This window comes from Oncorhynchus kisutch, unplaced genomic scaffold (genome assembly GCF_002021735.2).
Source record: "Oncorhynchus kisutch isolate 150728-3 unplaced genomic scaffold, Okis_V2 scaffold2680, whole genome shotgun sequence".
In the NCBI taxonomy this organism is placed as follows: domain Eukaryota; kingdom Metazoa; phylum Chordata; class Actinopteri; order Salmoniformes; family Salmonidae; genus Oncorhynchus; species Oncorhynchus kisutch.
In genome coordinates this window covers 304,470-318,914 of record NW_022264625.1, presented here as the reverse complement: position 1 = coordinate 318,914, position 14,445 = coordinate 304,470, and the positions used below count along the sequence as shown (strand labels likewise).

The window sequence follows — 14,445 nt, the reverse complement described above, 5'->3', positions numbered from 1 at the left end:
ACTACTATACATTATAACCTAGTCTACTTTACATAATATAACATATCACTAACAACCCACTACTATACATTATAACCTAGTCTACTTTACATAATATAACATCTATATATCAATAACAACCCACTACTATACATTATAACCTAGTCTACTTTACATAATATAACATCTACATATCACTAACAACCCACTACTATACATTATAACCTAGTCTACTTTACATAATATAACATATCACTAACAACCCACTACTATACATTATAACCTAGTCTACTTTACATAATATAACATATCACTAACAACCCACTACTATACATTATAATCTAGTCTACTTTACATAATATAACATCTACATATCACTAACAACCCACTACTATACATTATAACCTAGTCTACTTTACATAATATAACATCTACATATCACTAACAACCCACTACTATACATTATAACCTAGTCTACTTTACATAATATAACATATCACTAACAACCCACTACTATACATTATAACCTAGTCTACTTTACATAATATAACATATCACTAACAACCCACTACTATACATTATAATCTAGTCTACTTTACATAATATAACATATCACTAACAACCCACTACTATATATTATAACCTAGTCTACTTTACATAATATAACATATCACTAACAACCCACTACTATACATTATAACCTAGTCTACTTTACATAATATAACATATCACTAACAACCCACTACTATACATTATAACCTAGTCTACTTTACATAATATAACATATCACTAACAACCCACTACTATACATTATAACCTAGTCTACTTTACATAATATAACATATCACTAACAACCCACTACTATACATTATAACCTAGTCTACTTTACATAATATAACATATCACTAACAACCCACTACTATACATTATAACCTAGTCTACTTTACATAATATAACATATCACTAACAACCCACTACTATACATTATAACCTCGTCTACTTTACATAATATAACATCTACATATCACTAACAACCCACTACTATACATTATAACCTAGTCTACTTTACATAATATAACATATCACTAACAACCCACTACTATACATTATAACCTGGTCTACTTTACATAATATAACATATCACTAACAACCCACTACTATACATTATAACCTAGCCTGCTTTACATAATATAACATATCACTAACAACCCACTACTATATATTATAACCTAGTCTACTTTACATAATATAACATATCACTAACAACCCACTACTATACATTATAACCTGGTCTACTTTACATAATATAACATATCACTAACAACCCACTACTATACATTATAACCTAGCCTGCTTTACATAATATAACATATCACTAACAACCCACTACTATACATTATAACCTAGTCTACTTTACATAATATAACACGTCTTACTTGTTGCTAATAAACTTTCTGAATGGATCAATGATTTCCCCTCAGATCAATCATGTCCGTTTTAGCCCTTCTGTCTGTATTCTCAGAAACATTTAGAAAATAATAATAATAATTATTATTATTATTGTTACTGTACTGTCTATAACTACCTTAACAAACAGTGACTTATTATTATTATTATTATTGTTGCTGTACTGTCTATAACTACCTTAACAAACAGTGACTTATTATTATTATTATTATGGTTACTGTACTGTCTATTACTACCTTAACAAACAGTGACTTATTATTTTTACAGACAGTTACCATGGAGATGAAATGTCACAACTACGTTATCATGTGATTGCATTAAATCATCTGATTGTTTCTGTGTCTGTTAATAAATGTTTTATAAGAGATAATTAATAAATGATAACAATTGACATTAAATAATTACTGTGTTAACCACAAACAACATTTTGGATCTCTGTTTAGGGGTCAGTGCTCTAAAATGAGTCTCTCTGGGGAGAGAGAGGAGGGGGGCCCTGCCTCTAAAATGAGTCTCTCTGGAGAGAGAAAGGAGGGGGGCCCTGCCTCTAAAATGAGTCTCTCTGGGGAGAGAGAGGAGGGGGGCCCTGCCTCTAAAATGAGTCTCTCTGGGGAGAGAGAGGAGGGGGGCCCTGCCTCTAAAATGAGTCTCTCTGGGGAACATGACACCAAAGCTAAGAGGTGAGATGACAATTTTTGATATCATTATTATGAGTTTATTTCCAAAATGTTCACATTTGTTTTTTAATCAGAAATGGTTGCTTATGGGTACCTTCAATATTACTGTTCTCAGATTTTTTACTAAAAGATTTTAGATGGGTATATATATATATATATATATACACGTAGCTATCTTAATTAAGATGAAAGCACTTACTGTAAAGTGTTCTGGATAAGAGCATCTGCTAAATTAGGGGTTCTCAATCCGGGGTCTGTGGAGGTACTGCAGGGGTTCTCAATCCGGGGTCTGCGGAGGTACTGCAGGGGTTCTCAATCCGGGGTCTGCGGAGGTACTGCAGGGGTTCTCAATCCGGGGTCTGCGGAGGTACTGCAGGGGTTCTCAATCCGGGGTATGTGGAGGTACTGCAGGGGTTCTCAATCCGGGGTCTGTGGAGGTACTGCAGGGGTTCCGCGGCACCCTGACTGTACTCATTGCAATGTTAGACATTTGATAGAATTTTCACATGACACGACCACTTTGCCTACCCTTAATTATTACCTAATATAATGGAATGCATCTTTTTGACAATATAACCGTTATATCAACACTTCTGTTTAACAACACTCTTCACTTCCGTTTAACAACTGTAAATATCTTTGGCATAGTAGGCATCAAGTCCCTTGCCAATAATGTTGCAACAATGTTCATATTCATCGAACACATATTACGTCCCAGATGCCTTCAACTGCCCCATTTATATCCAGTTTATATCCACGCCCAGTTTATATCCACGCCCAGTTTATATCCACGCCCAGTTTATATCCACGCCCAGTTTATATCCACGCCCAGTTTATATCCACGCCTAGTTTATATCCACGCCCAGTTTATATCCACGCCCAGTTTATATCCACGCCCAGTTTATAGCCACGCCCAGTTTATATCCACGCCCAGTTTATATCCACGCCCAGTTTATATCCACGCCCAGTTTATATCCACGCCCAGTTTATATCCACGCCCAGTTTATATCCACGCCCAGTTTATATCCACGCCCAGTTTATATCCACGCCCAGTTTATAGCCACGCCCAGTTTATATCCACGCCCAGTTTATATCCACGCCCAGTTTATATCCACGCCCAGTTTATATCCACGCCCAGTTTATATCCACGCCCAGTTTATATCCACGCCCAGTTTATATCCACGCCCAGTTTATATCCACGCCCAGTTTATAGCCACGCCCAGCCTATAGCCACGCCCAGTTTATAGCCACGCCCAGTTTATATCCACGCCCAATTTATATCCACGCCCAGTTTATATCCACGCCCAGTTTATATCCACGCCCAGTTTATAGCCACGCCCAGTTTATATCCACGCCCAGTTTATATCCACGCCCAGTTTATAGCCACGCCCAGTTTGGATTATTATTTAACAACATGATGTTGTGCTCCAAAGGGAGAACTTGAAATAACATGATGTAGATAATTAAATAACAACATGATGTAGATAATTAAATAACAACATGATGTAGATAATTAAATCAGAAGAAAAATGTGTTTATTATTATACACTCTTAGAACAGAAGGTTCCTTCTAGAACCAAAAAGGCTTCTATCACTTCCTTAATATATGGAACCACTAAAACATTATATATATTTTGGTTCAGTGAAGAAGAACCTCTAGAGTTCTGATCAACGGAAGGTTAATGTTTAGAGGATGTGAATCAAGCAGCCTTCCAGTCATCAGATCACTTCTGGTGTTTTTTTTTCTGGCCCGGGATTTGAACCAGCCACCTTTTGGCCACAGCACCAACTCCTTAGCCGCTGGGTAAAAACCTGAGTTCATCTGCCAAAATGTAGACAAATTGCTGTGCAGACATACATGGTATGACTTATTATAATTATTATACATAAATCATTGCCAAAAGCACAAGACATACTGTTGCATGTAGGTCTATATTATTAATGGATTGATCATATAGAAATATAAAACATTATTTTAACTACTACAAAGCAATTACATGTGGCTCAGGAACCACTGACTCACTGCATTATTCTGTAGTATTATCAAGACACCTGCTGTTAACTCTTAACTACTTAGGACAGCTGCTGTTAACTCTTAACTACTTAGGACAGCTGCTGTTAACTCTTAACTACTTAGGACAGCTGCTGTTAACTCTTAACTACTTAGGACACCTGCTGTTAACTCTTAACTACTTAGGACACCTGCTGTTAACTCTTAACTACTTAGGACAGCTGCTGTTAACTCTTAACTACTTAGGACAGCTGCTGTTAACTCTTAACTACTTAGGACAGCTGCTGTTAACTCTTAACTACTTAGGACACCTGCTGTTAACTCTTAACTACTTAGGACAGCTGCTGTTAACTCTTAACTACTTAGGACACCTGCTGTTAACTCTTAACTACTTAGGACAGCTGCTGTTAACTCTTAACTACTTAGGACACCTGCTGTTAACTCTTAACTACTTAGGACACCTGCTGTTAACTCTTAACTACTTAGGACACCTGCTGTTAACTCTTAACTACTTAGGACAGCTGCTGTTAACTCTTAACTACTTAGGACACCTGCTGTTAACTCTTAACTACTTAGGACAGCTCACCAGGTATCTGCCGACTAGTTGGGACTAGAGACTTCATGCATAGTTACCCACCCACTTATACCCATAAGTGTAAAATGTCTTTAATCTCAGCACTTATACGACCAATGTTCTACTCTGAGACACTGTGTGAACATGGTCCCAGATCTCAACATATTGTTATAAAAAGACATAGAATGTTTGTTTTACATAATAATAAAAAATGAATATTACCAATGTAACCCACTGTAAAGACTGGGTTCAGTTGATTGTGTTGCACTGATCATGTCCGCGTTCTGGAACTGCCCGCGTCCCCGTAAAGAACTGTCCGCGTCCCCGTACAGAACTGTCCGCGTCCCCGTACAGAACTGTCCGCGTCCCCGTTCGGTGTGGCGCCAAGCTGGTTACGCGCAGAGTGGACTGAGGTGATCTTGGGGAATAACGATGGAGTTTGTTACAGTGTTGAAACACCGAAGTTTATTGTTCAATTTGCTTTTTTCTTTACGGTCAGGGACAGTGTGAGTGTAGCCAGATCCTTTTCACTCTCTATCCTTGTTTCAATTTGTGGTTCACCGGATTCATCATCGAGGCGAGGGACAGACGAACGACCTGCTAACTAACCAAGCTATTCGGTACAGCTCGGTAAGCTAGCTAGCTACTCTACCAGCAGCATCCTAGTTATCCTAGCTAGTCGGTACAGCTCGGTAAGCTAGCTAGCTACTCTACCAGCAGCATCCTAGTTATCCTAGCTAGTCGGTACAGCTCGGTAAGCTAGCTAGCTACTCTACCAGCAGCATCCTAGTTATCCTAGCTAGTCGGTACAGCTCGGTAAGCTAGCTAGCTACTCTACCAGCAGCATCCTTGTTATCCTAGCTAGTCGGTACAGCTCGGTAAGCTAGCTAGCTACTCTACCAGAAGCATCCTAGTTACCATAGCTACTCTACCAGCAGCATCCTAGTTACCATAGCTACTCTACCAGCAGCATCCTAGTTACCATAGCTACCACTACATCATCACCGGCTGTCTGCATTTCTTGTGGACCGATGGAGCTCCCCGGTTGTTTCTTCCACCTGTTAAATCCCGGTGAGGCTTCTCCCTCTCGTTGACGGATGCTGGCTACTTCTGTCCTGTTCTCCTCTCTTCACTAGATGGATGGTAACTTTAGTGTTTAACCCCTCTGTGTCCAAGGACCGAACTTTTGAATATTATTTTCAGGGCGCCTCAATAGCAGGTATTGAACCCCGGGTAAATAATCACTAGTCAGAACCTCAACCTCAGTATACATTCATTATAACAAATCAATTTAATATCTGATATTGTGAGTAAACAACTTCGAGAGTGCGTCTTCCAGGCCTCTAATAAATTACATCATTCAACCCTCCCGGTTAGTAAATGTACCTCAACATCCCCCGGAGAAGGCAGAGTAACGACACCAGCCTTTTAGCGGAGCTGACAGACTGACTACAACGCTCGTGTTGCTAAATTAATTTAGTCATTGAAAATGACACACTGCTCGCGCCATTAACTAACGTCTGGAAGTCAGTTCTATTTGTGAAACTCTTCTTATGTTTCCCCATCTGAGCTCAGAGTAGATGAGAGATGTAATGTTTGTCTCTGTTGTGTTGAAGTCAAATCAAGCAGGAGAGACCAGCCTCCCCTGTACCCAGCTGTGTGTCCATGAAGAGTGACTGGTCTATGGGTCGTCCTATATCCTTTAGAGAGGGAGACTTTTCTACTGAACAAAGGTAAGAAGAACTCATGGGTTCTGGTCAGTGAGTTAAACAACACTGTCTCTAGTCATTTCTCCTCTCCCACTTTCCCATTTATTGTTGTTGTTTTCATAATCCATATGCTCATCCTTTTGTCCATTTTCGTAGTCCTAAACAATATTAAACAAATACAACATTCCCTGTGTGTGTGTGTGTGTGTGTGTGTGTGTGTGTGTGTGTGTGTGTGTGTGCGTGTTTGTGTGTGTGTGTGCGTATGTGTGTGTGTGTGTGTCCTCCCTGGATGAGGAGATGTAATCTCATGTTTTGTCCACAGAAACCAACAGGAGAGATCAGAGTCAGAGATTCTCAGTGGTCAGTCTTCCCAGAGTCATCAAACAGACCTGGACTCCATATTCAGTGTATGTGGTCCTGTTATGGACATTTGTTTTTGTTTACCTCAAGTAAAGTTGATCTGTCAATCATTCATTAATGTGTTAATGAGAAAGCATTTATTCTCTTGCTTAACTTATTTACTTTATTTATTTCAGTTGCTTGAAGAGAAAATTATGACATTTGTGAAGAACGAGCTGAAGATGTTCAAGAGGATTCTTAGTCCAGAACTCCCAGAAGGCTTTGAGAGTCAGAAGCAGGATAAGGAAGTGGTGGATGCTGAAGATGAGAAGCAGGAGAGCAGTGCCAGAGAGGGGGCTCTGAAGATCACACTGCACATCCTGAGGAAAATGAACCAGAAGGAGCTTGCTGACACACTGGAGAAATGTAAGATCTGTCTGCCTCATGTTGAATGCTGTTTTATAACATTTAAAAGCTGTAGCTAAAGTACAGCTAAAGTAGCTGTGTAACTCAATGATATTGTAGCAGCCTTAACACAACACCTAGTGACCTCATCAAGTAGCAGCAGGGATGTGTTGTGGTGATTCATTTAGAGAGAGAGACAACATTAATAATACCATCAATAATACCAATAATAATATAATCAGTCACACCAGTCTGTAATGCATTATGAAAACATTTACACATTTAGACAGTCAGTTAAGAGAATAAATTATTATAATGTACAACTTTATAACAGTCCTACAATACTGTAGACATTAAAACAGACGTAATATTAATATCCTCTGTGTTATTTCTAGATTCAGATGAGCTCGCTGTGATTTGCCAACGTGAACTCAAATCTAATCTAAAGAAGAAGTTTCAATGTGTATTTGAGGGGATCGCTAAACAAGGAAACCCAACACTTCTCAATAAGATCTACACAGAGCTCTACATCACAGAGGGTGGAACAGGAGAGGTCAATAATGAACATGAGCTGAGACAGATTGAGACAACAACCAGGAAACAAGCAAGACCAGAGACTGCAATCAAATGTAACGACATCTTCAAACCCTTAACTGGACAAGACAAACCTATCAGAACTGTGCTGACAAAGGGAGTCGCTGGCATTGGAAAAACAGTCTCTGTGCAGAAGTTCATTCTGGACTGGGCTGAAGGAAAAGCAAATCAGGATGTCCAATTTGTATTTTCATTCCCTTTTCGGGAGCTGAATTTGATGAAAGAGGACAAACACACTTTCATTGAACTTCTCAATCACTTCTCAATGGAAACCAAACAATCAGGAATCTCCATCTACAACAAGTACAAAGTTCTGTTCATCTTTGATGGTCTGGATGAGTGCCGACTGCCCCTAGACTTCCAGAAGAACAAGATCTGTTGGGACGTCACAAAGTCAACCTCAGTGGATGTTCTGCTGACAAATCTCATCAAGGGAAATCTGCTTCCCTCTGCTCTCCTCTGGATAACTACCCGACCTGCAGCAGCCAATAAGATCCCTTCTGGGTGTGTTGACCAGGTGACAGAGGTACGAGGGTTCAATGACCCACAGAAGGAAGAGTACTTCAGGAAGAGATTCAGTGATGAGGACCTGGCCAGCAGAATCATCTCACACATAAAGACATCAAGGAGCCTCCACATCATGTGCCACATTCCAGTCTTCTGTTGGATTTCTGCAATAGTCCTTGAACACATGATGCAACATAAGAGAGAAGAGATGCCCAAGACACTGACTGAGATGTACACACACCTTGTGGTGTTTCATACCAAACAGAAGAATGAAAAGTATCTTGGGAAAGAAGAGACAGGTCCACACTGGAATAAAGAGAGCATTCTGTCACTGGGAAAACTGGCTTTTCAACAGCTTGTGAAGGGCAATCTGATTTTCTATGAAGAAGACCTGAAAGAGGCTGGCATTGATGTCAATGAAGCCTCAGTGTACTCAGGATTGTGCACACAGCTCTTTAAAGAGGAATGTGGGCTGTACCAGGACAAGGTGTACTGCTTTGTTCATCTGAGCATTCAGGAGTTTCTGGCTGCTGTATATGTGTTCCTCTCATTCATCAACAACAATGAGAATCTAATGGACAAACTGCAAACAAAGTCCAGTATCTTTTCTTTGCTGTTCAGAGACAAGCCTGAAGTTACTTTCTACAAGAGTGCTGTGGATAAAGCCTTACAAAGTGAGACGGGAAACCTGGACCTTTTCCTCCGCTTCCTTCTGGGCCTCTCACTGGAGTCCAATCAGAAGCACTTACGAGGTCTACTGACAAAGGCAAGAAGCAGCTCACAGAGCCATGAAGAAACAGTCAAGTACATCAAGGAGAAGATCGGGGAGGATCTCTCTCCAGAGAGGAGCATCAATCTGTTCCACTGTCTGAATGAACTGAATGACCATTCTCTAGTGGAGGAGATCCAAAGATACCTGAGATCAGGAAGTCTCTCAAAACCCAACCTGTCACCTGCACAGTGGTCAGCTCTGGTCTTTGTGTTGCTGACTTCAGAAAAGGAGCTGGATGTGTTTGACCTGAAGAAATACTCCAGATCAGAGGAAGGTCTTCTGAGGCTGCTGCCAGTGGTCAAAGCCTCCAGAGCTGCTCTGTGAGTAAATAAAATGACATATAAGAACTAATCATCAGGAAGAAATATTCAGTTTAGTGAAAAATATGAATTATAATATGTATAATATATTATTTTGAAAAACATATTGAATAAATTCATTGATGTTGACATTAGTATAACAATATGTATAACAATATGACCATACAATTCTAGGAAACGGAAGATGAATCTATATGTTGTTTGAGAGAATAATCCAAATGCATCTACCATTGTCCTTCTACACTACTGGTGTTAAATGAACAGTGTGTTTGTGTAGTCATGATGATCTCTTTGTCAGGCTGTCAGGCTGTCTAGTCACAGAGGAAGGCTGTGCTTCTCTGGTCTCAGCTCTGAGGTCGAACCCCTCACACCTGAGAGAGCTGGACCTGAGTAACAATGACCTGAAGGATTCAGGAGTGAAGCTGCTCTCTGCTGGACTGGGGAATCCCCACTGTAAACTGGAGACTCTGAGGTCAGTATTCCTGTAGTTGGTCAACAAGTGATAACTGTACCTCACTGTCTAAATAGATATGGTGTGGACTGTATACTCAATACAATCTAAATCTGATACCTCACTGTCTAAATAGATATGGTGTGGACTGTATACTCAATACAATCTAGATCTGATTCCTCACTGTCTAAATAGATATGGTGTGGACTGTATACTCAATACAATCTAAATCTGATTCCTCACTGTCTGTCTTCTGACTGATTCTGCTTTTTAAACTGGTCTGGTCAGTCTACTATAATATTTGTACTAGACATGTTTCTATCTGCAGGCAATACTTTGATCATTTGTCATTTTTTATGATGATACACTATTTTACGAATAGATATGGAAGGTTTCAGGACACTGATGTATCTGAATATGTTGAAAAAATATACTGCCACTATTTTCACCACCAAAGAATAACAGTGTGATTTTAATATGATTTGACTCTTTGCAGGCTGTCAGGCTGTCTAGTCACAGAGGAAGGCTGTGCTTCTCTGGTCTCAGCTCTGAGGTCAAACCCCTCACACCTGAGAGAGCTGGACCTGAGCTACAATCACCCAGGAGACTCAGGAGTCAGACTGCTCTCTGCTGGACTGGAGGATCCACACTGCAGACTGGAGAAACTCAAGTATGTAGAGGGTTTATGTCAATGTTCATATCAGACATGTTGGACTTATCAGGCTGGTTAAGACAAACATTATTACTTGGACAAAGTTATATGATGAGTGTGTGTGTGTGTGTGTGTGTGTGTGTGTGTGTGTGTGTGTGTGTGTGTGTGTGTGTGTGTGTGTGTGTGAGTTCAGGTGTATCCCTCAATGACTGTCTGTTCTTCTGCTTACCGCTACAGTGTGGAACATGGTGGAGAGAACAGAATGAAACCTGGACTTAGAAAATGTGAGTGTTGACTGCTGTGAAGAATATGACTAAGAATAAGTCTTAATTCAAGTTAAGTCAAAGACCAACATCATTACTGACTTGGTCATATTAAATATCAGCTGTAGTTCTACAGAAGCAGAAATCAGGGACACCAACGTTTACAAAGAGTTGATTTGACTGTGTGTGTGTGTGTGTGTGTGTGTGTGTGTGTGTGTGTGTGTGTGTGTGTGTGTGTGTGTGTGTGTGTGTGTGTAATTAATGTGAATAAGTGTGTTTTATATTACCATACAGTATAACATATGATCATTCAACAAGTCTCAAGTTACCTTAACTTCTCCTTTTGATACCTAGAAACATCTACATTAAATTAATTAGTGAAAAGTGAGTTAACATTCTAATGTGAATGATGATGATTTCTAATATTGTGTCTGGTTTCATCCATCAGATGTCTGTGATCTCACACTGGACCTAAACACAGTAAACAGACACCTCTCTCTGTCTGAGGGGAACAGAAAGGTGACATGGAGGACAGAGGAGCAGCCGTATCCTGATCACCCAGAGAGATTTGAGTACTGGGAACAGGTGCTGTGTAGAGAGGGTCTGACTGGGTGCTGTTACTGGGAGGCAGAGTGGAGTGGGGGGGCTGTTATAGGAGTGACATATAAAGGAATCAGCAGGAGAGGAAGGGTTGATGACTGTTGTCTTGGATACAATGACAAGTCCTGGAGTCTGTTCTGCTCTGACAACAGTTACTATGCCAGGCACAATGATAATCACACTACCATAGACGTCCCCTCCTCCAGCTCCCACAGAGTAGGAGTGTATCTGGACTGGCCAGCCGGCACTCTGTCCTTCTATAGAGCCTCCTCTGACACACTGACCCACCTGATCACATTCACCTCCACATTCACTGAGCCCATCTGTCCAGGGTTTAGGGTTTGGGATGATGACTCCTCAGTGTCCCTGGAATAACACAGGGTTTGGGATAATCACATTTATGGATCAGAAATACACACACACACACTCTGGACACACACACACTGGACAAATACACACACACACACTCTGGACACACACACACACTAGACACACACACACTAGACACACACACACTAGACACACACACACAATGGACACACACTATACACACACACACACACACACACTAGACACACACACACTAGACACACACACAATGGACACACACACACACTAAACACACACACACTAGACACACACACACTAGACACACACACAATGGACACACACTAGACACACACACACTAGACACACACTGGACAAATACACACACACACTGGACACACACACAGTGGACACACACACTCAGGACACACACACACACAGTGGTCACACACAAACACACACACACAGGACACACACACACACAGGACACACACACACACTGGACACACACACACACTGGACACACACACTCTGGACACACACACACAGTGGACACGCACGCACACACTCTGGACACACACACACTCTGGACACACACACACACTGGACACACACACACTAGACACACACACACTAGACACACACTGGACAAATACACACACACTCTGGACACACACACACTGGACACACACACACTGGACAAATACACACACACACACACACACTGGACACACACACACAGACAGGACACACACACAGACTGGACACACACACACACAGGACACACACACTCTGGACACACACACACACACACACAGGACACACACACACACTGGACACACACACTCTGGACACACACACACACACACTGGACACACACACACAGACTGGACACACACACTGGACACACACACACTCTGGACACACACACACTCTGGACACACACACACATACTCTGGACACACACACACTCTGGACACACACACACACACTCTGGACACACACACACACACACACACTCTGGACACACACACACATATACTCTGGACACACATATACTCTGGACACACACACACATATACTCTGGACACACACACACATATACTCTGGACACACACACACATACTCTGGACACACACACACACACTCTGGACACACACACACACACACACTCTGGACACACACACACATATACTCTGGACACACACACACATATACTCTGGACACACACACACATATACTCTGGACACACACACACATATACTCTGGACACACACACACATATACTCTGGACACACACACACATATACTCTGGACACACACACATATACTCTGGACACACACACACACACTCTGGACACACACACACATACTCTGGACACACACACACTCTGGACACACACACACACTGGACACACACACACATACTCTGGACACACACACACTCTGGACACACACACACACTGGACACACACACACACACTCTGGACACACACACACATACTCTGGACACACACACACTCTGGACACACACACACACTGGACACACACACACACACTCTGGACACACACACACACTGGACACACACACACACACTCTGGACACACACACACACACACTCTGGACACACACACACTCTGGACACACACACACATACTCTGGACACACACACACTCTGGACACACACACACACTGGACACACACACACACACTCTGGACACACACACACATACTCTGGACACACACACACACACACTGGACAAACACACACTGGACAAATACACACACTGGACAAGCACACACTGGACAAATACACACACACACACTCTGGACACACACACTGGACAAATACACACACACACACACACACACTGGACAAACACACACTGGACAAATACACACACACGCACTCACTGGACACACACACACACACACACTCTGGACACACACGCACTCACTGGACACACACACACACACTCTGGACACACACGCACTCACTGGACACACACACACACACTCTGGACACACACACACACACACACTGGACAAATACACACACACGCACTCTGGACACACACACACACTGGACACACACACACACACTGGACACACACACACTGGACAAACACACACTGGACAAATACACACACACACACACACACAGGACACACACACTCTGGATACACACACACGCACACTGGACACACACACTCTGGGCACACACACACTCTGGACACACACACACACTGGACACACACACACACTGGACACACACACACTCTGGACACACACGCACTCACTGGACACACACACACACTGGACACACACACACACTGGACAAACACACACTGGACAAATACACACACACACACACACACACACACAGGACACACACACTCTGGATACACACACACGCACACTGGACACACACACTCTGGGCACACACACACTCTGGACACACACACACACTGGACACACACACACACTGGACACACACACACTCTGGACACACACGCACTCACTGGACACACACACACACACTCTGGACACACACACACACACACACACACTGGACAAATACACACACACGCACTCTGGACACACACACACACTGGACACACACACACTGGACAAACACACACTGGACAAATACACACACACACACACACACACACAAACACAGGACACACACACTCTGGATACACACACACACACGCACACTGGACACACACACTCTGGGCACACACACACTCTGGACACACACACACACACTGGACACACACACACACTGGACACACAC

General features: G+C 42.1%; 2 protein-coding genes across 2 annotated transcripts in view; both read left to right on the top strand.

The window, feature by feature from the left end:
* LOC116370645 (NLR family CARD domain-containing protein 3-like) overlaps positions 1 to 14,445 on the top strand; it is a 277,910-nt gene that overhangs the window by 126,556 nt on the left and 136,909 nt on the right. The window lies entirely within an intron of this gene.
* LOC116370646 (NLR family CARD domain-containing protein 3-like) lies at positions 7,799 to 11,824 on the top strand (the record flags this gene model as incomplete). Its single annotated transcript, XM_031819844.1, has 4 exons — positions 7,799 to 9,334; positions 9,729 to 9,823; positions 10,299 to 10,530; positions 11,183 to 11,824. Coding segments are annotated over 4 exons (2,373 nt in total), but the record flags the coding sequence as incomplete, so codon positions are not given.